General features: G+C 38.4%; 1 protein-coding gene across 1 annotated transcript in view; it reads right to left on the bottom strand.

The window, feature by feature from the left end:
* The window catches only part of IQGAP2 (IQ motif containing GTPase activating protein 2), a 340576-nt gene that overhangs the window by 167860 nt on the left and 147780 nt on the right, over positions 1 to 24936 (bottom strand). Inside the window, exon 3 of the mRNA XM_027863404.1 lies at positions 189 to 345. Coding sequence (XP_027719205.1) covers positions 189 to 345 — 157 coding nt within the window. The remainder of the gene's footprint in view (positions 1 to 188; positions 346 to 24936) is intronic.

Raw genomic sequence — 24936 nt, 5'->3', positions numbered from 1 at the left:
TCTACCAGAAACTACTGCTGCCTAAGGAAATTACTGTTAAGAGTCCCAAAACTTCAAATTCCGGGAGCTGGTTCGAGGGCCTTGTCCTCCCCCCTTCCCTAAAATCTCCTCAGGAACACCAACAAGGTAAAAGCAGTGAAGGGAACAAGATGCTGGGTTTTAGTGGGAAGCCAAAGCCAGTCAGCTACCTTATAGCGTGTTTGTTCCACATCGTAGATCTTTTTATCGGAGACCATTTTAGGGGCAAAGAACTTGGCCAGTTTTGCAAGGTAAACTCCATTTCTTAGTCCTTCCTCCAGTTCAGTGGTTGGTGGCAGCTCTTCAACTAGACAGACTTCCATCCACCTGCAAATACAAGAGACTCGAGATTATTCCAGGAAGATGACTTTTGGAAAATGGAGAAGCCCGTATTTTATGGCATTTGGGCATAAAAAAGGTCTAGGCTAAGATATATAATATCATCAGGGTAATGAGCAGCCTGGAAGAGATTTTGGCTGAGGCAGGGGTTAAGAATATAGGCAGGGAAAACCACAAAACAATGAAATTTCCTTATCTCTCTCCATGTCCATCTATCTGTCTCTGTCTGTCTGTCTCTCCACTCCCACTCCACCCCCACACACTGATATCAACCCTAGCTCCATGTGAGTGTTTGTTCTACAGAAGGAAAAGGCCAGGTTGCCTTTGCAGGGTAGGCCTAAGACTTGACTAAAGAACAGCATAAATCCACTTTGTTACTAAGGGGATATACTTGAAGCAGAAGAACCCACAAAACATTTCCACATCTAGGGTTGCACGAATCTAAGCTGAACATTTAGAAAAGGACAGTCTCATAGCGGGATTATTTTTTAAAATGGTAGAGTGGAACTTGTATTCTTAAATAAGGCATTGGAAATAACACTGGATTTGAAGTCACATCCCAGCTCTGATGCTTACTAGCCACGTGGCAGCAGGTCTCCGAGTCTTTTTCCTCATCTGTAAAATGGTGACAATGATACTTGCTCCACCCACTTTATGGGGTAAAGCATTCTTCATTGTTGTAAAGATAAATTAACATACAGAAATTGCTGTAGAAATTACACAGTGCTATACAAATGTCAACTATGATTATTTGTTACTGAATAATCATTGTGGAACTCAAAAGAAAAGAAAATAGGGCACAGAGGCTACTATGTACCCAAGGACATCATCATTCATGACTCACTTGTGTGGAAGGCCAAAAGTTATTGAATGTCCATTGAGGGTAGTTAAAAAGGAAAATTATTGATAAAGTCAAAGGTTTTGAGTTGAAAGGGCACTTTAGACATCATCTAATCCAAGTTCTTCATTTTACACACGTGGAAATGGAATCCTAGAGAGGTGAAGGGACTACTTGCTCAAGGTCATGCAAGTGATAAAGAGTGAGGCCATGTTTGGAATCCAGGGTCTCTGAGGTGCTCTTTTAACTGCACTGGGGTGCCTGTTCCTGGATATTTCTTCAAATGGAATGGATTCAAGTATTAGAGAACCTCAGAGTTAGAAGAGAACTCAGAGGTCTCTAGTCCAAACTGTATCTGGATAGGAATATCCTCTACAATAACCTGATAAGTGGTTATCCAGCCTTCACTTTAAGCCCTCCTGGGACAGGGAACCTCCTCCAAACTGAAACAGCCCTTTCCACTTTTAGATCCCATGGATTGTTAAGAAGTATTTTCATAAATCAAACCTAAATTTTCTCCTTTGCTTCTCTGTCTAACGTTCTTGGTTGTGCCTTCTTGGACCACCCAACAGTAAGTCTCCTTTGGTTTCCACACAAGACATTCAAATATTTGAAGACAGCTGTACTTTTCTCTCTATTTATTCTTTTCTTTATTCTTTCAAATGATCCCCATATGGTTTTATTTCAAAGCTCTTTCCTATTGCAGTTGGCTGATTCTGGATGCTCTCTAACATCACCAGCATGCTCTACTATCAATACCCTCCTTAAATCTGTAGTCTAGAACTGGATGAAACAATCCACAAGTGTTACCACCAATATAATGGGTATATAACCTTGCTTGTTGTGGAGACTGTAAAAACAGTACTCACTGAAAAGCAAGACATTAAAAGACCACATCAATTTTGATGCTTTCTTGGCTATAAAATTATTGGGTTGGATGAAATGATCTTTGAGGTCCCTTACAATTCTAAATCTGTGATATCAAAATGCTATCCAAAGGAAAATTTTCCCAAAGAATGGTTTTTCTTCCTTTGGCTAGCACATCATAAAGTTATCCACTTCCCCAGTAATATGTTTGGAGCATGCATATTAATTGCAATATAGGCAACTTCAAAATAGAAAATAAAACTAATACTTGGAGAGTAAAGTCAGTTCCTTTAAGTATACAATAAAAATATATTTGAAATTTATTTAAAACAATCCATTGATTATGTAGTGTAGTAAAGAGAGTGCTAGATTTGAAATCAAGGGACCTGGGTTCATGTCACAACTCTGACCCTTACTTTATGAATAATGGGCAAGACACTTAACTTTTCTGGGTCTCAGTTTCCTAAGAAATGAGGAATATAAAATACAATATGAGGGGGTTAGTCTATATTATTTCTAAAGTCCCTTCCAGTTCTAAATCCTATGATCCTATAAGCAAGTATTATTCATCCCCCTCATATCTTTGCAATTATTCTGCCCCCTTAAACTTGCTCCCAAAGCATGCCCTAGGACTAATACTTGAATTTTTCCATTCAAATCAACAATACTCCTCATTTTAGCTTGGGATCTTTTTTGCCCCAATGGAGTCAGGAGAGTTCAATGAAGAAACAAAAATTATTTTTATGTTTAAATATTACAAAGTATTGAATTTTGTTGTTTTCTCCTGTAATTGTGAGAAAGAAATAGAAAATAATGCTATTTTTTACTCTTTAAGTAAAAAACAGGGAACATAAGCTATTAAATAAAAAATAAAAATTGCAACTCAGTTCTACAAGATGGCTGGTTAAGTCTAAAAGCAACAGAAATAGATCTAATAACACCACTAGTATGTCTATTCTCCAAAGAGATCAAAGAAAGAAGAAAAAGATTTAAATGTACAAAAATATTTATAGCAACTTTTTTCTCCGTGGCAAAAAAATTGGAAAATGAGAGTGTGCCTATCAATTGAAGAATAGCTGAATGTGTGTGTGTGAGTGTGATATGGAACAATATTTATTTTGCTATTTTAAAAAAGGTAGTGGTTTCAGAGAAATGTGGTACGACTTATATGAACTGATGCAGAGTGAAATGATTAGAATCTGGAGAATAATTTATACCATAATAGTAATGCTGTAAAGACAAACAAATTTGAAAGGTTTAGGAACTCTGAGCACAGTAACTGATCACTATTCCAGAGAGCTCAAATTAATTGCTACCTACCTCCCAATAAAGAGATGATGTACTCAGAGTGCGCGCATGTGTGCACGCGCACACACACACACACACACACACACTTATATATACATACATTAACATGGCCAACGTGGGAATTTGATTTCTTTGACTATTTATGTTTGTAATAGGGGTTTTGTCTGTTTTGTTTTCTCAACTGGTGGGGACAGGGGGGTAGGTGAGAGGGAAAGAATGTGGTTCTCAAATAAAATAAAAAATAATTTTTAAAAGTTTTCTCAGTAAAGGATATCTACTGAATGAAAGGATTTAAACTATGACTGGGAACTTGAGGAAAGAATCAGAAAATCTGCTGAGAATGGGCAAGAGAGTTAATCACAGATGAATAAAACAGTGTGGAAAGACAAGCACCCTAATACACTGTTCGTGGAGCTGAAAAACCAATTCTGGAAAGCTATTGAGAAGTATGCTGAGAAAATGACAAAAATGTCCATATACCCTTTGACTCAGAGAACCTCCAGCTGAGCATATATCCCAACAAGGCCAATGATAAAAGGGAAGGCCCACTATACACCAAAATATTTATAGGAGCATTTTGTATAGTAACAAAGAACTTGAAACAAAGCAGATTACAAATTTAGAACTAAAAGAAACCTTGGATCATCTAGTCCAATCCCTTCATTTTAACATAAGGAAACATAAGCCCAAAGAGAGAGGTTAAGTGACTTCCCCAAGGTCACCTAGGGAAGTAGGTAGATTTATACCCAGGTCCTTTGACTCCAAAGCTAGCACTTTTTCTACTGAACCACCAATTAAGTGGAGAATGGCTAGATGAATTATAGTGCATAAAAGTCAAAGAAAATTACTATACTGAAAGAAAAAAAGAATATAATGAACACTCAGAAACATAGAGAGACTCATATGAACTGAAGTAAGCAAAACCAGAAAAACAATAGACACAATGATTAGAAAACTATAAATGTAAAGAACAAAAAAATGAAAACAATGCTGTGAAATAATAATAACTAAATTTGGCCCCAAAAAAGAGATTGAGGATTTATGTACCTTACTCCCTTCTTTGCAGAGGTGGGAGATTATGGCTATAATATTAAACGTGGCTATTGTTGTTTGTTAGTTTGCTGAAGTGGGCATTTTTTACTCCTTTTTATTCTTTGTTATCAGAGATGGCTCTTGGGGAGGGACTTAGGAGATGGATATCTTGGAGGATGAAGATGATGTAAAAACAATTTGGAATAGTGGTATGTATGCATAACTTGGGGCAGCTAGGTGGTAAAGTGGATAGAGTGAAGGGCCTGGAGTCAGGAAGTCTCATTTTACCGAGTTCAAACCTGGCCTTAGACACTTCCCAGCTGTGTGACCGTGGACAAGTCACTTACCCCAGTTTGCCTTAGTTTCCTCATCTGTAAAATGAACTGGAAAAGGAAATGGCAAACCATTCCTGTATCTTTTCCAAGAACACCCCAAATGGGGTCACAAAGAGTCAGACTCAACTGAAAATGACAGAAGAACAACAAATATAAAACTTCCTCATCTAGTGCTCAGCAGTTAAGAATGCAGATGGTGCAGTGATCTAAGGCTGAAGAATAGTGGGATGTGAACTACAGAAGAACAAGGGGGCAAGGGAGACAAAGGTGGAGAATGATGCATAGTTTAATTGGTTAACTATTGGGTTAAGTCTATGACCCAAGGTCAGAATAGGGTAGTAAGCTCTTCTATAGCCAGAGAAGATGTTAAATAGCCTGGGCAACAGGGAGAAATGGAGGAGCAAGAATTTGTGGCAAGAATGAAAAATACACTTAAGATTGAAATAAAACCACAATTAACCCGAGTCCCTTCTCCCAAAGTAGTCAACCAACAAACGACCTTTCTCTGACACAGCACGTTAATGAGCTGGCAGTCTCCATCAATGACTTATACTCAGACAAGTGAAAGGCTAGGATCTAAGTTTTTGGAAAGGAGGCAGCAAAAGGGAAAGAATGTTGCCAATATTTGGCTCAGAAAGGGGAAAAAATAATATCAATATGTCATTTTATCAAGTGGGAAAGAAAAAAAAATCCCTTGAGATAAACTACCTATTCCATTACATTATTGCATGCATTACAGGACATGTGAGTTGGTTTCACTGAGGCATTTGCTATCCAAATTACTATCCAGGAAATCACAAGCAATAAATCTTGTTCTGTATCACACAAAACTGGAGAGAACTAATGTTCAAGAAGTAGAACTGCTGCCGGAAAGAGAGAAAATGTGTTCCTTTGGTAGATGTTTTATTATTTGAGAACAACACACTGCTCAGGACCCCTTTAAGTAAGGCCAGTTGTAGAAGCCATCTTTCCTCAATGCTTCTGAAATCATCTGCAAAATGGTTTACCAAAAAAAAAAAAAAAAAAATGGAACTTAAATTTCTGTTTAAAGTCATCCTTGGCTATTCCCTTGCTCTCTTCCTCCTCCCCCCACCCCCCATTCAATCAGTTGCCAAATCATGTGGACTTTAAACACTAGTTTAGCCTTCTATATATTCTCTGTGAGGGGCAGCTAGGAGGTGCCGTGGATAGAGTGCTAGGCCTGGAGTTAAAAAGACGAATCTTTCTGAGTTCAAATCTGGCCTCAGACGTTTACTAGCTGTGTGACCCTGGGCAAGTCACTTAACCTTGTTTGCCTTGGTTTTCTCATATGTAAAATGAGTTGGAGAACAAAATAGCAAACCACTCCAGTGTCTTTGCAAAAAAAAAAAAAACCCCACAAGGGATCTGTGAAAAGTCAGACATGACTGCAATGAGGCCTCTAAATTGGTTTGCTGGCTGCCAGTTCTTCTCTATCCTACTTTTCACACTGCTGTCCAAATACTCTTTTGAATGTTGTTCTGATCCTTCACTTCTCCAGTCAAAAACAACTGGAAGCTATCCAGTGTCTATTGAATAAGATATAAAATTCACATCCTAGATCTCTTTCAAGGTCCTTCATAACCTGCCTCCAAAGCTTCTTCTCCAGGCATCTCATACTACTTGCCTCTTTGTTCCAGTCAAAATGGCCTATTCTCCATTCTCATTCTGTCTGCTTTTATTCATGTCATCCCTAATTTTGTCTACCATTTTCCATCCACTTATTTCTGTCTTTTGAAGTCCCTTTCTTCTAATCTTGGATAAAGAGCTACCCCTTCTTGCCACAGCCAACTTCTCCAGTCTTCTCTAATAGAATGACTCCACCATCATCCCCACTTTCATGTTATCTAGGGCATTTAGGTCACAGAGTGCCTAGTGCACTGGGCCTGGAGTCAGGAAAGACTTAGCTCAAATCCAGTGTTGGACTAGTTCTGTGGCCCTGAACAAGCCATTTAACCTCTTTGCCTCAATTTACACAACTGTAAAATGGGGATAATAATAATACTTCCCAGAATTCTTGTGAAGATCAGATCAGATAATATTTGTAAAGCTCTTAGCACAGTGCCTGGCACACAGTAGACTCTATATAACTACTAGCTATTATCATTGCTGTTACCACCATCATCATCTTCAGTCTTGCCCCATCTACTTACTTGTTCCTTCCCTGTTTGCCCACCAACAGGACCATGTCTTCCCCATCCTTAACATGTTCCTATTTGATCTCATACCATTCTAAGTCAAGCTATTGTGCCATATGGCTCCTCATCTCATCATCTTAGATAAACTCCTGGAGAGGCATCTATACTGGATGCCACCACTTCCACTCTCCTCATTCCTTTCTTGGAATGTTCGCTTTGGAACTTGATTTCCCAACTCATTATTCAATTGAGATTGATCTAAGTTACAAATGAGTTCTTAAATGCCAAAAATCAATGGTCTTTTCTCAATCCACATTGTTCTTGACCTCTCTGCAACATTTGTTGGTCACATTCGTCTCCTGTATATTTTATCTTCTCTATATTTTCTCTCTCTTAGTCTTCCATCTTCTCTGTTCAGCTGCTCTTTCTCAGTCCTTTTTGCTGACTCTACAACCATATCAAGGCCACCAATTGTGCATATTCTCTAAGGCTCTGTCCTAGGCCCTCTTCTCTTATCACTCTATATTATATCAGATGGCGATCTCAGCAGCTCCCATGGGTTCAATTATTATCTTAATGCAGATGATTCTCAGATGTATGTGTGTATATATATGTGTGTGTGTGTATGTATATGTGTATATGTGTAAATGCATATATTTGTGTATATATGTGTATATGTGTATATATGTATATGTGTGTGTGTATATATATGTATGTGTATGTGTATATATATATATATATATATACACACACACACATACATCCAATCCTAATTTCTCTCCTGAAATATAATCATCACACATTACCAACTATCTTTAGGACATCTTGAACTACATGTCCAAAAAGCATCTCAAACTTGATGTATCCAAAGTAAAACTCATTCTCTTTCCTCCCCAAACCTCCCCTATATCAAACTTCCCTACTTCTACTAACAGCATCATCATTTCCCCAGTTACCCACCCATAGTCACAACCTCAGTGTCATCTTCATTCCTCACTCTCACTTACCCAGCATATCCAATTCATTGCAAAATCTTGGTATTTATATCTTTACAACATCTATTGAATGTAAAATCTCTCTATTCATACAACTACCATTCCTCATCATCTCTTACAAGGACTAGAGCCATAGCCTTCTAGTTGGTCTTTTTGCCTCAAAGTTCTTCCAACTCCAATCCACCCTCTTCTCAGCAGCCAAAGCAATTTTTCAAAAGCATAGCAATATAGACTACGGTACATTCCCTCCTGAAGGCCCCCAGCACAGCACCATGTGCATGATAGGATTTAAGTAACCTTTGTCAGATTGCTTAGGGAGTGATTTATTACTCTTCCCCCTTCATGGCACAAGAAAAAGTGTAAAGTCAGAAGCACACAAGTATGAAACAAAGCTTGCCCTCTCAATTCCATCCATCATCCCAGATAGGGTACAAAGCTGTCGTCAAAATCATATCAATCTCACGAATTAAGGAAATGCACGTGGACGCTTTGTTGACAGCACATTCAGTTACTGATCTTGGAACCCATCAAGGCTGAAGGATTTAGCCTTGTATCAGTGGGTTACCACCATGACCTTCTACAAAGTGCGTAGCTTATCTCTGGAATAGCTTACTCAGTACGTTCCATGAAAACGGATGATACGTTAAATTAAAAATACAAATTACAGAACAGGATCCTTTCTGGTGTGGTCGACAAATATATAATATGAAAATAATCATGTTTCCAAGCATTTCAGTTTTTTTTAAAAAAAGAGGCAACCAGTTGGAAACACTTTCCTTTCCCTTTTTATTTAAAAAGGAGGTGGTATTTGTTTAAAAAAGAGGTGGTGTTCATAGATGTGGAACAATCCATATGCACCAATTATATAAAGATCTTTATATGTGTGCATGCATGTAATGTTATACTGATTCTATTTTACAATATATATTTGTGAGCATCACAGCTAAAACCCAAACTACTGACTGTTCTTCCCTCATTTGATGCCTTCTATTTTTATCCATCATTCCCATGGGTTTTTCTAGATCAATGATATTACAACATGACCATGGGCTGTATTAGTAGATTTGGGATACAGTAGCTGGACTGAGCTTTCCATAAACACCCATCAAGCAAACACACAGAAAATATACAGAGCTCTAATTAAGCAGTTACATTTCAATGCATGTCCACAAACGTATATTAACCACGTGCGAGACAAAGACACAAACAAACCAGTCTTCCTAGGCCTCCAGGAGTTTACTAGATTTTACTGGGGAATAAAATGTGGTAGTGATACGGATGCTGAATTTGAAGTTAGAGTCCTAGGGCTTGAATTGTATCTCTTCTTCTTCCTATCTGCGTGAGCTTGGGGCCAGTCACTTAGCCCAGATGGGTTCCATGTTCCTTACTGGTAAAATGAAATGACTGGGCCATTCCAGCTTTAAATGTATTATCTTAAGATACGCTCAGATAAGAGAAACACCAAGTATATAAGTAATACAAATATCTTTTGAAACTACTACCGATTTGAGAGGGGGGAGGTGTGTCAGGAAAAGGTGACACATGAGCTGTGCTTGGAAAGAAACCATGGATTCTAAGAGGCTGAGGGAGATGAGGAGGGAGTCTGAGCCAAACCAGATGGGCATGGAGAGGGAAGATGGAATATGTACAGGAAAGACCTAGTAGACCAGTTTGAGTAGAAAGCTGAGTACGTGATGGGGAGTAATTTGAAACAAAATAAAATAATTGGCTTTAAAGCAAAATAGAGGCAAAGTATATACATTTGCTGTTTCTCTCACTGTTTACCTTAACTAGTCAGGTCTTTACTCAAAACATGATTATTTCTGACTTCATGGAATAAGTAATAACTTTTAAAATATTACTTTAATATGTTTACAAAATACATTTAACTTTTAAAATAAGCTTTCTTAATCTTTTCTTTGTGTCATAGACCACTTTGGTATTCTGGTGAAGTCTGTAAACCCTTTTTCAGAATGGTTTTAGAGGCATAAAATGAAATGTATAATATCATATAGGAAACTAATTACATTGAATTATAGTTAGAAAATATTTTTAAAAGAACAGAGTCATAGATCCCCCAAAATTTATTTATCATTCCCTCAGACATATATGAACCCCAGGTTAAGAACCCCTGTAACAATCATTCTCAGGGCAGCTAGGTGGCCCAGTGGATAGAGTGCCAGACCTGAAGTCAGAAAGACCCATTTTACTGAGTTCAAATCTGATCTCAGACACTTACTATCTGTGTGACCTTCAGCAAGTCACTTTACAGTGTTTGCCTCAGTTCCTCATTTGTAAAATGAGCTGAGAAGGAAATGGCAAACCACTCTAGCACCTTTGCTAAGAAAACCGCAAACAGAGTCAACAAAGAGTTGGACACAATCAAAACAACTGAACTAAAACAGTCAGACTGAGGCTTTAAAAAAAAAAAAGCAGAGTATTTTATAATATTTGTTTTTGTAATAGATTTTAGTTTAGTAGGTTGTCAATTTAAAAAAACCAAAAACAAAAACAAAAACAATAAAGAAGAGCTATGAGCAGTATAAACAAGAGAGTTTAAATCTGTGTGTGGATTTCCAAGGACCAGGATCGTTGGGAACCGAGAGATGCTCATTCATTTAAAAGACCACACGAGGGTAGCTCAATCTCTTATGGTCAGGCCATTTTGATCAATAAATACTTGTTGATGACTGATATGGAAATGTTTTGCATGACTTCAAAGTATAATTGATCATATTGCTCGCATCCTCAAAGGGTTGGGGGGGAGAGAATTTAGAACTCATTTTTTTTTAAATGAATGTTAAATTTTTTTTAATGTAATTGGGAAGTATTTACCAAAATAAAATTTTTTCTAAAATATACATATATATACATATATATATATATATATATATATATATTTGTGACTAACATCACAAACCACATCAGATGCTCCCTTTTTCATGAAATGCTCATCTCATCTGTAAAGGGATTAGTCTATTGCACTATATTAAGACACATGTGTATTCCTAGCAACACCTCAGTCCTAGTCAGAAAACATTCTCTCTAACATGCTTCAAATAATTACTTCATGCAATGTACTCCTGAGTAAACAAAAGGTACAGACCTCTGTAATAACTTAATTTTAAAGAACATGGCTCAAATAATAAGTATTTCTATAATGAACTCAGCTGAAGAGGGAAACAGCTCAATTTGATTCCTAATCGTACTGTATGCCTTGTACTGAATTAGAATTGTACTGAAATGGAAATAAAATTCTTAACTCCCCATCTGTGAAGAACTGAAGAGACAACTATAAAATACTTGGACTTTATAGACAATTTTCTAATATAGAAACTATTCTACTTTAAAAGCAAGATGTTGTTAAAATGGGGGGGGTTAATTCAGATGGATCTACACAAGAGCTCAGATTTGGTTACTTTTGGTGGGGAGGGACAATCTGAGAAGTAGACTCTCAGTTAGAAGAGGGAGGAAAGTCAGAACTCATAAGAAAACCCAACAATCAACTGTTGGGTAAATCTATTTCACCGAGAGTCTTTTGCCTGGTATCAAAAGTTAAGATAGTTCTGGGAAGTTGTGTATTGGTAAATTTTGAATAACCAGCTCACAGAGAGAGAGGAGAAAAGTGTGTGTATATATACATATATGTACATATATACACACACATAAATGTGACATTTTTAACATTATTAACATAAAATTTTCTCCATTACTTTCTTAAAGCTAGACATCTGACAAAACAATAAATTAAACCCTAATTTGTAACTGAATGTCAGCGTAACTGCTCATGCTGAAAATATAACAATTGGCTCTCAACAGCCAATACAGTATAACCCTATTTCTAAAATAGTCTTCTGATTACTGCTGTAAGAAAATCACAAAATTACTGGGTACACTACACACTTAAGCAATCTTAACTCAACTAGACCCTCAAAGATACATGGCAATCCTTTTCTTCACCAATTATTGTCAGTCACTTTCCCAAAAATGGCTATTTCATATTTTCTTGTTTAAACTCGCTACTACTCCACCCACTCACATCCCAACCCCTCTTCATTCTCAAGACATTTTCTCCTTTTCCCTCCTCTGTCACTCCCTCCCAAAACCTCTCAATATTCTTACTCATTCCTTCATCCTCTGAAACCCAAGGTGCTCTCCTCTTTGTAGCCACCATATATATAATAATCAAACAATTGACAAGCACCAACTATGTGCCAAACGTTGGGTAAGGTGCTAGGGATGTGAAGAAAAAAGAAAAAGTAGTCTGTGCACATAAGGAGTTTGGGAAAAAAATGTCTCCATATCATAGTCTTAGAGCTAAGAAGCACCCTAGAGCCACTGAGTCTAACCCCCATTTTACAGATGTGCAGACTTGCACAGGATCACAGAGTTATGTGGGTAAGAGCCTCAAGAAGAATTTCAATCAAGGTCTTCCTGGTTCCAAGACCAAGACACTGTCCACATTATACCATGGCACTTTTCTGTATATATAAGCATGTAAAAAAGTTACAAAATAACTAACAGGTTACTTGGGAAGGAGTCATTGGCATCTGGGGGGGATGAGAAGGGCTTCATGTAGAAGGTGGTTTCTGAATACAACTTTGAAGGAGATGAAAGATTCTAAGAAGCTTGATGGACAGACAGTAAGTGCAAAAGCGTGAAGAGGAAAGAAAAAATGTCTCATGAGAAAAACAAGTTTGGCTGGATCATAAGACATGTAAAGAAGAATAATTAATTATAAAATTGGGAAGCAGTAGTTGGGGCCAGTAGCAGTAGTGGGCAGCTGTGTGGCTCAGCGGATAGGGCAGTGGGCCTGGAGTCAGGAAGACCGGGGTTCAAACCTAGCCTCAGACACTCTAGCTGTGTGACCCTGGACAAGTCACCTAACCTCATTTGCCTCAGTTTCCTTGGCAGTAAAATAAACTAGAGAAAGGAAATGGCAAACCACTCCTATATCTTTGCCAAGAAAACCCTAAATGGGGTCATAGAGAGTCAGACAAGACTGAAATGACTGAAGAAGAAAAAAAGGTTGGAGTAAGAATATGAAAAGTTTATATTTCATATGAACCACAGGACTTTGAGCATGAGAGTAACATGGTCAGGCTTATGCTTTATGAGAACCACTTCAGCATGGAGTAGAGAATGGGTTAAAATTGGAAGATACATGAAGTAGGGAGTCCAGTTAAGAGGCTCCTTGAGGTGTAACTACAGAGAGAGAAAAATAGAAATATAAGAGAAAATTTGGAGATAGAAATTATAAAATTTGTGAGAGAAATAATTACTAAATAACAAATTATTGGGGAGATCCAGGGTTTTTTCCCTTCCCATACCTTCATTCTCTACTAGATTAAGCCAGTATCTGCAGGACATTTCTGATAATGAGATTGTGTTCCGCTCAGTCTGGGCAGGATAGGGGAGGTAAGGGGACAGATCCTTTGTCTAGATTGCCCAAGGCTGGGGGTAGTCTGAGAACAAGAATGATCAAAGTCACATTCCCCTAGTCTTTCATTAGAATAGGTCTACCGTTCATTATAATATTCATTCTCTCATTACTTGTTAACCAATCAGAAATACCCACTCTTCCAAAGGCACTGAGTGGGTTTCATGAGTGGTCTTTGACATTTGAGAGTGCCACTGACCCCTTCTATTAATTACTCTAATCATTAGCATAATTAATAAAGTGATTAATTACCCAGAAAATAGCCTCTCAAACTTTAATACATCACAGTTGGCAAATGATAGGCTATATGGAGTCAAATTAAGAAGTCAAGGGTGACACCAAGGTTGTAAATCTGGGTGATTAGAAGACTGGTGGTGTCCTTGGCAGAAATAGAGAGAAAAGATCATGACTTTTCTTTGAGACATGTCGAGTTGGATGTTCTTGTCCAACATCCAATTCAAAATGTCAAATATGCATATGGTGACATAGGACTAGGGCTCAGAAGAAGGACTGGGGATGGATCTAGGAGATGAATCCATCATCTGCAGAGAGATGATAATGATCTCATGGAAGACAGAGTAGAGACAAGAGAAGATATTGAGTTGTACAGCCATGATTTGAACCTAGGTCCCTGATTGTTTCCCCTATAGCAAGCTTGGGCAAACACCTTTATGTGCTTCAGTCTAAACTCAGATATGCTATAGGATTCAACCAGACAGAAAACATCAATCCAGCCACTGCTTATTTTCTCTAAACCAAAGCAACTTAAATAAATCTGCCAATATTCAACTCTCCTAGTCAAGTAAAATTGCCACCTCATTAGCCATCTTGAATTATGTTACTCAGTCATGAGTTCCAAATAGAAAGCAATCCAAGAAAAAAAAAAGTATTTGGGTTGGTAGCTTGAAACTTTTAATCTAATACTTTTCAGTATCACGAAACTAGCTAAAAGTAAGTCCAGGGCTATAATTTCCACTGGCAGCACAAAGCTTTTTCTTTTTTCAAGATAACAGAACCCTGGCCAGAAAGAACAAGAAAAAGCAAGCACCAGGTAGTCAATTCCTAGAATGACTAACATTGTTTGTCTGACTTTCTTCATGGAGTTTGGCCTAAATAACAATTTATAACACAGTGAAATATATTCCCATTCCTAGGTTAATCCATACCGTACACACAATTCTAACTGCAAAATAAGTCACAATGTTTATGCTTTTAATAGAAGACGGTAGGGGAGAGATGGCCCCGGTAGGTACTGAAAATTTAGGCTCTTAGCATTACTCTGCCTTTCTCATCATTCTTCCTCTCTCCACCCCCATTTAGAGGCAGATTTTTAAAAATATAATTACTAAGAAAATGGTGCTCAACCTAGAACTCCAAACAATCCTGTGATTGTGGCAATAGGGAGACAATTTTTAAAGGGAAAAAAAAAACAACCAGACATGAATTGTAGATTAGAGCAGGAGGTTCTCTCCCACCCCACCTTTCTCCTCCAGCCCATTAATTCAAGAAGCACCTATTTATTTTCAAGGCAGTGTGCTTAGTAGGTGCTGGGGGGACAAAGGTATAAAACAGTCCCTCTCCTCCAGGACCTTAACATTCTATTGGGGGAGGATGGAGAGAGGGAGGAAGGTCAGAATGGGGAGGGAGAGGGGAGGAGGGAAGAGAGGAAAAGAAGGGGAGGAGGAAGGGAGGAGGAGAGACAGAGATAGACAAGACAGAAACAGGACTAGAGAAATAGATACAGACATAGAGAGACAGAGACAGCAAAAGACACATAGACAGAGACCAAGAGAGAGAATACACTAACAAATGGTGGTGATGGGAATGGTCAGGAAAACCTTCATGGAAGCTAGGAGTTAAGCATTCAACTAGAAGGATAAGCACTTTGAGATGCAATGATGCAAAGACTGAGTATGTTACAGGCTCAGAAAAAGACTTGGGGAAAATACAAGAAGCAGGAGGTGCAGTATAGAGTTTCTGAAACAACCACTAATTCAATTTGGGTAGAACATATTACAAAAGGGAAATAGTTTGAAGTAAAGCTGAACAATCTTAATCTCACACCAAAAGTTTTGTGGGGGTGGGTGGGAGGAGGGACAGTTAGGATATTCATCTGGCAAGACATAGACTCATTTTTAAAAGAAGGTAGTAGTAGCAATAGTAGTGGCAGCAGCAGCAGCAGCAGCAGCTGTAGCAGCAGTAACAGCAACAAGAAGTAGCATTTATACAGTGTTTTAAGTTTTGTAAAGTACTTTATATATCTTAGCTTGTAGTAACCCTATGAGGTAAGTGCTATTATTAGCTCTATTTTTTAAATGATGAACCAGAGGCAGAGGGAGGGTCCCAGGGTCACACAGCAAATCCAAGGAAGGATTTAAAGCCAGGTCTCACCAAACCCAAGTCCCACACTCTTATCACTACACCCCCAACTACCTCAGTCAGTCCTTAAGGAAAATGGAGGAGAAATTATCACTGGAATTATTTAAGTATCCTTGAAAATAGAGCATAATGAAGGATATCCAGGGTTCTCTCTTCTGCAAATCCTTCATCATGAATAGAAATCCAGCTTGATGTTTCTTTTCCCATATCATGTCTGGGATCAGCTGTACAGTAAGGGACTGTGACTGATTCGATGGTCTTACTTATTTTTTATTTTATTTGAAAGAATATATGATTTAACTTTTTTCATTCTCTGCTTAGTATGAGGAATGATTGTGTCTTAAAGGAGGATGTTTTCAGGGGAAGAAAAGTAATTAAATTCATTTCTGGCAAGGCAACTGTCATCAGGTCTTTGTTTCACATGTCTTCTGTTATGCAGTGGTGTGACTAAGCACTTTTGAGAAGGACTGTTGTGGTTTCTCCAACTCCAACAGAAATGCCATATTATTCATGATTTAAAAAAAATAAACAATTAACCAAAATGTTATTTTGAAGGTGGTACTCCCTGATTAAAAAAACAAACTAATATTGACAACAGAACACAAAAAATTCAATTTAACAAACTTTTAATAATCACCTATTAGTACAAACACACAATACTCCATTTCGACTGCAAGTATTTGCATTGGCTATCTCCCATGCCTGTAATTCTCTCCCTCCTCCTTCTACTTCTACTTCTACTGCTATCCCTGGCTTCCTACAAGTTTCAGCTAAAGTTCCATCTTCTACCAGAATACCTTCCCAGTTAAAGACCAATACAAAATGTTTTTAATTATGTGGGGGTTGAGTGAGAGGAAAAGGTTAAAGATCAGTCCAATGCTTCAAGCCCAGGTGACAGAGGGCTGTAACACTAACAGAATGAGGGGTTAAGTCTTGCTCAAAGGTAAAATGATTAATTAATTGTAAAGCTGTTGAATTTGAAGGACCAAAGGGACATCAGGGCATAAATATGCAATAGGTAGTTGGAAATACAAGACTGAGGGGCAGGAGGGAGAGATTTGGGCGATAATTAATTCATGCTCGTTTATTATTTTACTATCTTGATAGGAGGCCTATTTCCTCATCTATGAAACAAGGGAGTTGAATTACATCATTTCTGAGATGCTTTGAAGTGTTAAATCCCTAATCCCTAAGATTGTATCCAGTTCTAACATTCTCTGATTCTAAGATCTACATATCATGATAATACGTTTCTCTCAGATTCATTTGTTTTTGTTGTTCAGTCATTTTCAGTCATGTCCGACTCTCTGTGACCCCATTTGGAATTTTCTTGGCAAAGATACTGGAGTGTTTTGCCATTTCCTTCTCCAGCTCATTTGCCTCAGGAAACTGGGGCAAACAGGGTTAAGTGACTTGCCCAGGGTCACACAGCTAGTAAGTATCTGAGACTGGATTTGAACTCAGGTCTTCCTGACTGGGTCCAGTATTCTATCCACTGGCACCACCTAATTGTGCCTCTCAGATTCATAATCAACTGAAAAAGAGCAGGAAATCATTGTCGCTGTCATGAAACACTTAAGTAGACTAGGTGCATAACGAACCAGTGTAAGAATTACAATTTCACAATTATGCCAGAATCTCTAAAGATAAAACCCAATTGTACTCAAGTGACAAAATAACAATATCAGCACCTAACATTTCTGTATCTTTAAGCTATATACACAGTCATATATAAATCTATAACTATATTATATATGCTACAAATATAGCCATATATATACCTTGAAGATATATATTAAATGTTTCCAAAATGTTTTATATATATTTTTTCATTTTTCCTCCCAAAAACCCTGTGAGGAAGGAGCTATTGTTATATCCATTATACAGATGAGGTAAGTGAAGCCAAGAGTGGCTGAAGACCATACAACTAAGTCTATATCTGAGTTAGGATTTGAACCCAGGTCAAATTTACTATGCCTTGGCTTCACAGAGCTGGTCACCTTTCATCCTGGACCCTCTCATTAAATTATGTTGAACTTTCACCGTGAAGTAAAAGCTGCTAAACCATTTCACAAGGTGGCAGCAGAGAAGCTTTTTTTTTTTTTTAAACTGTAATCTGTTGCAATTCTTTGGAGATCACATGTATCTTAATAAGTAAACTCTGCTGGGGGAAAAAAAACCAGCAAACAAAATATTTCCAAGATAGATTTAGGGCTTGCTGTCTCAACTCCCAGATCAAACAAGATGCTTGTTGACTCAGCACCTGAATTCCCCAAAGTTAAAAGACCTCTTTGAGAATCTGTCCCCAGCCCCAATCAAAGCAAAGAGCACCTGGCACACAAATCTCTGGAACTTCTGTGTGCCAACTAACTCAAATGCCACCCTACAGAAACCACTTAAAAAAAAAAAGTTCCTTTTCTTAGAAATCACTTTGTTTTAAAGCCTTCCAGCTAATCAGAACTTCAGTGCCTTAGGGGTCTGGAGTGACTAGGCAGGGAAGATACCAGGAAGAAAGAGAGAAGACACACAGAACACATCTGTCCAAAAGGCATGCTTATAGGAGCCATTCAAGATTGAGAAAACCAGGGCTCAAGTAATGAGGATCTTTGCTTTTTTTTTTCAAGTCAATAAATATTAATATTTAATAAATATTTATTAAGCACCTTCTGTATGCCAGGCACTAGGCTAAAAACTGAGGATTAAAAGAAAGACAAAAAGAATCTTGAACCTCCAAGTGTTCACAATCTAATGGGAAAAGGAATAGGACACCAAAATGACTATACACAAACAGAATTAATTAGAGATTAATTAATTAAGTGTCCTTTTCAGTCAGCACTTGATCTACTTGCCAAGCAAAAGAGATGATAGGCAAAGGCAGCACAAATTTAGAACAGAAACTCATTTCTAAAATCTTAGAAGGATGATGGAAGATTATGAGCAGTATTACCCATTTTAAAATATGGGTATCAATCATTAGACAGCTTTTATTTCATGAGGATCTTCAAATATTGACATCTAAAGATGCTGGCTCAGATTTCCTTTGCTTTACAATGTAAATAATCAGCAAGTGCTATGAATCAAAAGGATCTCCCCCCTCCCTATTGACAGTCACTGACTTGAGGAGTATGAGTACGAGAATTACTAGGAGGGAGGGTGGGTTTCCTCAACTGTGTTCAGTAATGAATTTGGTGGGGAGAGAAGGGTGTGGGTAGGACATAGAAGAGAGGAAGGAAGAGAGGCATTTATTTAGTGCCTACTATGTGCCAGGCAACATTCTAGGTACTTTACAAATATTATCTCATTTGATCTTTACAACAACCCTGTGAGGTTGGGTGAGGCAGGTGGAAGGACAGGTTCTCCCTATCTCACCCAAGCTGGAAGCATAGCAGCCCCTCACAGCTCTGTTCTTAAACTGAGCAGTACTGGAAAGTTTATCCTGATCCATTTTTCAGACCTGGACCAGTTTGCCCCCTCCCTAGGCAGCCTGGTGACTCTTCATTTCTATGACCAATCCCTCATTTCTCAAGTCAGACTCTCACAGATACTTGACAGGATGAGTTCTATACTTTGGAGGAATAATGGTAATTACATTTAGTCTTAGGTCAGCTGCCTTTTAGTTTAATGCCTCATATACATTATTTGGTCACTGTTACTATTATTTCTTCCATCTGCTTTCTTCATTCTGACTCAATTCATATGAAATTTTCTCTGAATTCCTCACATTTGCTGTTTCTTCTAGGAGATAAATATTTTATTAAAATCATATAATACAATTTGTTTTACCATCCCTCCCAGTCAATGGTCACCCACTTTGTTTTGTTTTGTTTTTTGCCACCACTGAAACTGAAACTATAGATATTTTGGCATATTTGAGACTTTTTTTTGTCTTTGATCTCCTTGAATAAATGCCTAGTAGCAATGTCACTGGGTTAAAGGGGATGAACAGATTAGTAACTTTTTTTGCTACATAATTCCAAACCATTTTATAAAATGATGAGACCAATTCACAATTTCCATCAGCAATCATTTGTGTGCCTGTCTTTCCACACCCTCTTCAACTCAGTCAGAAAACAGGTGGGGAAAGACCTTAGTTTAAAAAGGCCAAGGTCTCCCACTACCTCTTGGGCCACTGTCCATCCTCTGATGACTTTGGAGGAGAGAGTGGGACTGATGACTTTGTACAGCTTTGCCTCACTTAAATCCGAATCACTTGCGAGTCAAGGCATCACTCTCCTGATGTCATTGGTCCTCTTCAAGAATGAAGAATGAGGGTGCGGAGCCAAGATGGCAGAGTAAAAGCAGTGACTTGCTTGAGCTCTCCCCCAAACCCCCCCAAATACCTGTAAAAAATGGCTCTAAACAAATTCTAAAGCAGCAGAACCCACAAAAAGACAGCCTGGATGGTTGATCAGAAAGGTATATCATGCCGGGCTGGGAGAGGAGCACAGTTCAGGGTGGGCGCACAGGCCGCAGAGATCCCAGAGCAGGCCTCAGAGGATGCCAAAGACAACTTAGGTCAGCGGGAAAAGTCTGTGACTGCAGTGGTGAGAGAGGAGCACAGGATCCAGCTGCTTCCTGAGCTTCTGGCCCACACACTGAGGGGTAATTGAGTGGCTGATCAGAGGGGGATTGCAGGGATCTCTCTGCTGGTGCAGGATTCTCTTGCTTTGCCCATGCTTGGATCTGGGTCACAGTTCTGGGTATTGGTCCTGGGGCGAGGAGGAGCGCTGGCATGATGGAGCTTATAGTGACTGTGGAGAGGAAATCCTCCTCACAGTTCTAAGAAGAAAAGAGTGCTCATAGACCAGAGCACAGGCCAGGAAAGGAGTAAACACCTCTCCCTTCATCATAGCACCTTGGAAGAACTGAAAATTTATAGGTCTCTAGAAGTATCTCTGAAAACAGCTGCACAAAACCCCTGAAGCTTGGGACAGTACATTCTCCACACTGGAAACAGACTCCTACCTTAACAAAGAGTCTATAACTCAAGTAATTGGCTGAGATCATGAGCAACCAGCACAAAAAGAGTAGTCAGACTATATTATCTTACTTTGATGACAAAGAAGATCAAAACATACAACTAGAAGAAAACAAAGCCAAAGCTCCTACATCCAAAGCCTCCAAGAAAAATATGAATTGGTCCCAGGCCATGGTAGAGCTCAAAAAGGATTCTGAGAAGCAAGTAAGAGAAGTAGAGGAAAAACTGAAAGTGATGCTAAAGGAGACCCAAAAAAATACTGAAGAAAATAACACCTTAAAAAACAGCATAACCCAAATGGCAAAAGAGGTCCAAAAAGCCAATGAGGAGAAGAATGCCCTAAAAAGCAAAATTGGACAAATGGAAAAGGAAGTCCAAAAGCTTACTGAAGAAAATACTTCCTTAAAAATTAGAATGGAGAAATTAGAAACTAGGGACAATTTCAAAAATCACGGCACTGTAACACTAATCCAAAGGAATTAAAAAATAGAAGAGGATGTGAAATATCTCATTGAAAAAACTGACCTAGAAAATAGATGCAGGAGAGAGAACTTCAAAATTATTTGACTACCTGAAAGCCATGATCAAAAAAAGAGCCTAATACATCGTCTTTCAAGAAATCATCAAGGAAAACTGCCCTGATATTTTAGAACCAGAGGGCAAAATAGAAATTGAAAGAATCCACCGATCACCTCCTGAAAGAGATCCCCAAAGGAAAACTCCTAGGAATGTTTTAGCCAAATTCCAGAATTCCCAGGTCAAGGAGAAGATATTGCAAGCAGCCAGAAGGAAACAATTCAAGTACTATGGAAACACAATCAGGATAACACAAGATTTAGCAGCTTCTACATTAAGGGTCCGGAGGGCATGGAGTATGATATTCTGAAGGGCAAAGGAGTTAGGACTACAACCTAGAATCACCTACCCAGTAAAACTGAGTATAATCCTTCAGGGTAAAAAATGGTCATTCAATGAAATAGGGGACTTTCAAACACTCCTGTGAAAAAGACCAGAGCCGAATAGAAAATGTGACCTTCAAATACAAGACTTAAGTGAAATATGGAAGACATAAACAGGAAAGAGAAATCATAAGAGACTTATTAAGGTTGAACTGTTTACATTCCTGTAGGGAAAGATGATATTTGTAACTCATGAGTCCTTTGTAAGTATTAGGGTAGTGGGAGGGAAAAAATTATATGTATATATAGATAGTTAGATAGAGGGCACAGGGTGAGTTGAAGATGAAGGAGTGATATCTGGAAAATAAAATTAAGGGGTGAGAGAGGATTATACTGGGAGAAGGAGAAAGGGAGAAGTAGAATAAGGTAAAATATCGCACAAGAAACAGACAAGAAAAGGCTTTTACAGTGGAGGGGAAATGGGGGAAGGTGAGAGGGAATGAGTGAATCTTATTCTCATAGGATTTGGCTTAAGGAGGGAATAACATACACAAGGGGGTATGGAAATCTATTTTACCCTACAGGAAAATAAGGGGGAATGGGACAAGAGAGCAGGGGGTTGATAGAGGGGAGGGCAGATTGGGGGAGGGGATAATTCGAAGCAAACACTCCTGAGGAGGGACAGGGTCAAAAGAGAGAGTAGAATAAATGGGGGATAGGATAGGATGAAGGGAAATATACTTAGTTTTTCACAACAGGACTACTATGGAAATGTTTTGCATGACTACACATCTATAACCTGTACGGAGATGCTTGCCTTTTCAATGAGGGTGGGTGGGGAGGGAGGAAGGGAGAAAATTTGCAACCCAAAGCTTTAAAAACACATGTTAAAAATAAAATAATAAAAAATTTATTAAAAAAAAAGAATGAAGAATGAACAACAACAATGCTGACAATTTCTATCATCATCTTTGCTCGTTTAGTGGGTATGAGGTGAAACCTTCTAATTGTTTTAATTTACTCTTAGTGGTATTGAGTATTTGTATCTTTTGGAGGGAAAAATAAAATTTCATGTGCCTATTTTAAAAAATAATTGCCAGAGAAAATAAAATTAAACATAATAAAGCTAATTTTATTCTGTCCCCTTCCTCCCATTTTATATCATGGTCAATTAAAGGAAGAGAGACATTGACAGTTCCAAATAGAACCAGAGGGAAGCAGAGAAAGACTCAAGACTAACAGGGAGGGTGTTTCATGGAAGAACATCATTTGTGTCCTCCAAACAAAGCATTGTTTAAGTCTCCCTTTGTAATGATAAGCAAAAATAGGGACATCATTCTTTTCACTAGAGATTCCATTACAATGGAGAGAGAGAGACAGAGACAAAGGCAGACAGATACAGAGAAACTAAAAGAGACAGAGACAGAGACAGAGACAGACTCTCTCAGAAATAGCCACAGTAAAGCTTTCAAGAGACCAATTTTTATTAGTGCTGTAGGCAATCCTGGTGGATTTCACAACCCCACCCTACTATAGACCATCAAGGAGGTGTTAGTTAAATAAATCTTTTCCCCTACTCACCATTTTATATACCAATAGATAGAGAAACCTGATGGACACAACAGGTGAACCCTCTAAGTGTATACACAGACACACACAGACACACACACACACAGAATCACAAAATCTGAGAGGTGAAAGGAATCTCATGTACCATCTTGCACAGCCCAAGCCCTTAGCAATAATGCCTTTGAACAACACATTGGTCAAGTGGTCACTCAGTCTTTGCTTGAAGACCCCCAAGGAGGTGAGGTTCATTGTTTCCTGAGGTAGGTCTTATCACTTCTGGATAGCTTTGATTTTTAGGAATTTGCCCCTTACATCAAAGTTTACATTTGCCTCTTTGCAATTTTAATCATTGTTCCTAGGTCTTTCCTTTGAGCCAAACAGAGAATGTTTATTTACTCTCTCTTCCACATGACAACGGTCCAAATATGAGATGACAGCTCTCATATTCCTAAGACTTGTCCTGGGAAAACATCTCCATTTCCATCAATCAATCCCTATATGGCATGAGCTCACATCCTGATCACTCCTCCACTAGACACTCAATGGCTTATCAATCTTTCCTAAAATGCAGTACTTAAAACCGAATACGATGCCACAAATGTGGCATGAGCAGGCAGAGCATCATCTCCCTAGACTTAGAGTATGCCTTTCTGAATTACCCATGAGATTATATGTGCCTTCTTAGCTGCCATATCACAATGTTTACTCATATTAAGCTTGCTGTTTTTGTTGTTCAGTTATTTTCCAGTCGTGTCCGACTCTGTGACCCCAGGATTTTCTTGGCAGAAACACTGGAGTGGTTTGCCATTTCCTTCTCCAGTTCATTTGACAGGTGAGGAAACTGAGGCAAAGAGGGTTAAGTGACTTGCTCAGGGTCAGTGTCTGAGGCCAAATTTGAACTCCTGATTCCAGGCACACAGCTCTGTGCACTATGGTGCCATCGAACCGCCCCACATTAAGCTTGCAATACGCTAAAACTTCCAAATCAACTGTTATCTGGGTACATTTCCCTCATCTTAAACTTACTTATAAAACTGATTTTTTTAATTCAAGCTTAAGACTTTACATTGTACCCATATTAAATTTCTTCTGATTTGGTTTTCCCTAGAGTTCTAGTCTATTGAGATCTTTTCAAATCCTGACTCTAAACCCAATGTGGAAGTTATTCCTCTCAGGCTTGCTTTATATTGCAATTAGATAAGCATACATTATTTGTTTCATCTCTTGGCTTAGGGCCAAGAAGCATAGATCCCTAGGACACTTCCTTGGTAACTTAAGAGAGGACAATGTTAACCTTTTTTGTGTTATAGACGCCTTTGGTAAGCTGGTGATGTCTGTGGACTTCTCGGAATAATGTTTTTAAGTAACTAAAGGAAATACTAAATTTCTGTTAACAACTCTCTACAGCTATATGTTGCCTATTATTTGCTGATCTGCAATGGTAGAGGGAATATCCACATTTAGAAGTTATGGATGCCAGTAAAATCATAGATCCTGTTCCTATCCCATTTATCTTGTAAATATGTATACATGTTATCTACCCCAAGGGCAAGTAATCTCCTTGAGAGCAGGAATTGTGTCATTTCTGTTTTTGTATCCACATTTGAGGGGGGCAGCTAAGTGGCACAGTAAATAGAACACAGGGCTTAGAGTCAAGAAGATCCTTCCTGAGTTCAAATCTGACCTCAGACATTTAATAGCTGTGTGATCCTGGGCAAGTCACTTCACCCTGTTTGCCTCAGCTTTCTTATCTGTAAAAAATGATCTGGAAAAGGAAATGGCA

Source organism: Vombatus ursinus, unplaced genomic scaffold, assembly GCF_900497805.2.
Source record: "Vombatus ursinus unplaced genomic scaffold, bare-nosed wombat genome assembly UNPS02014772.1, whole genome shotgun sequence".
Taxonomy (NCBI): domain Eukaryota; kingdom Metazoa; phylum Chordata; class Mammalia; order Diprotodontia; family Vombatidae; genus Vombatus; species Vombatus ursinus.
The sequence above is the reverse complement of the archived record's forward strand: the minus strand, read 5'-3'. Positions and strand labels throughout refer to the sequence as shown.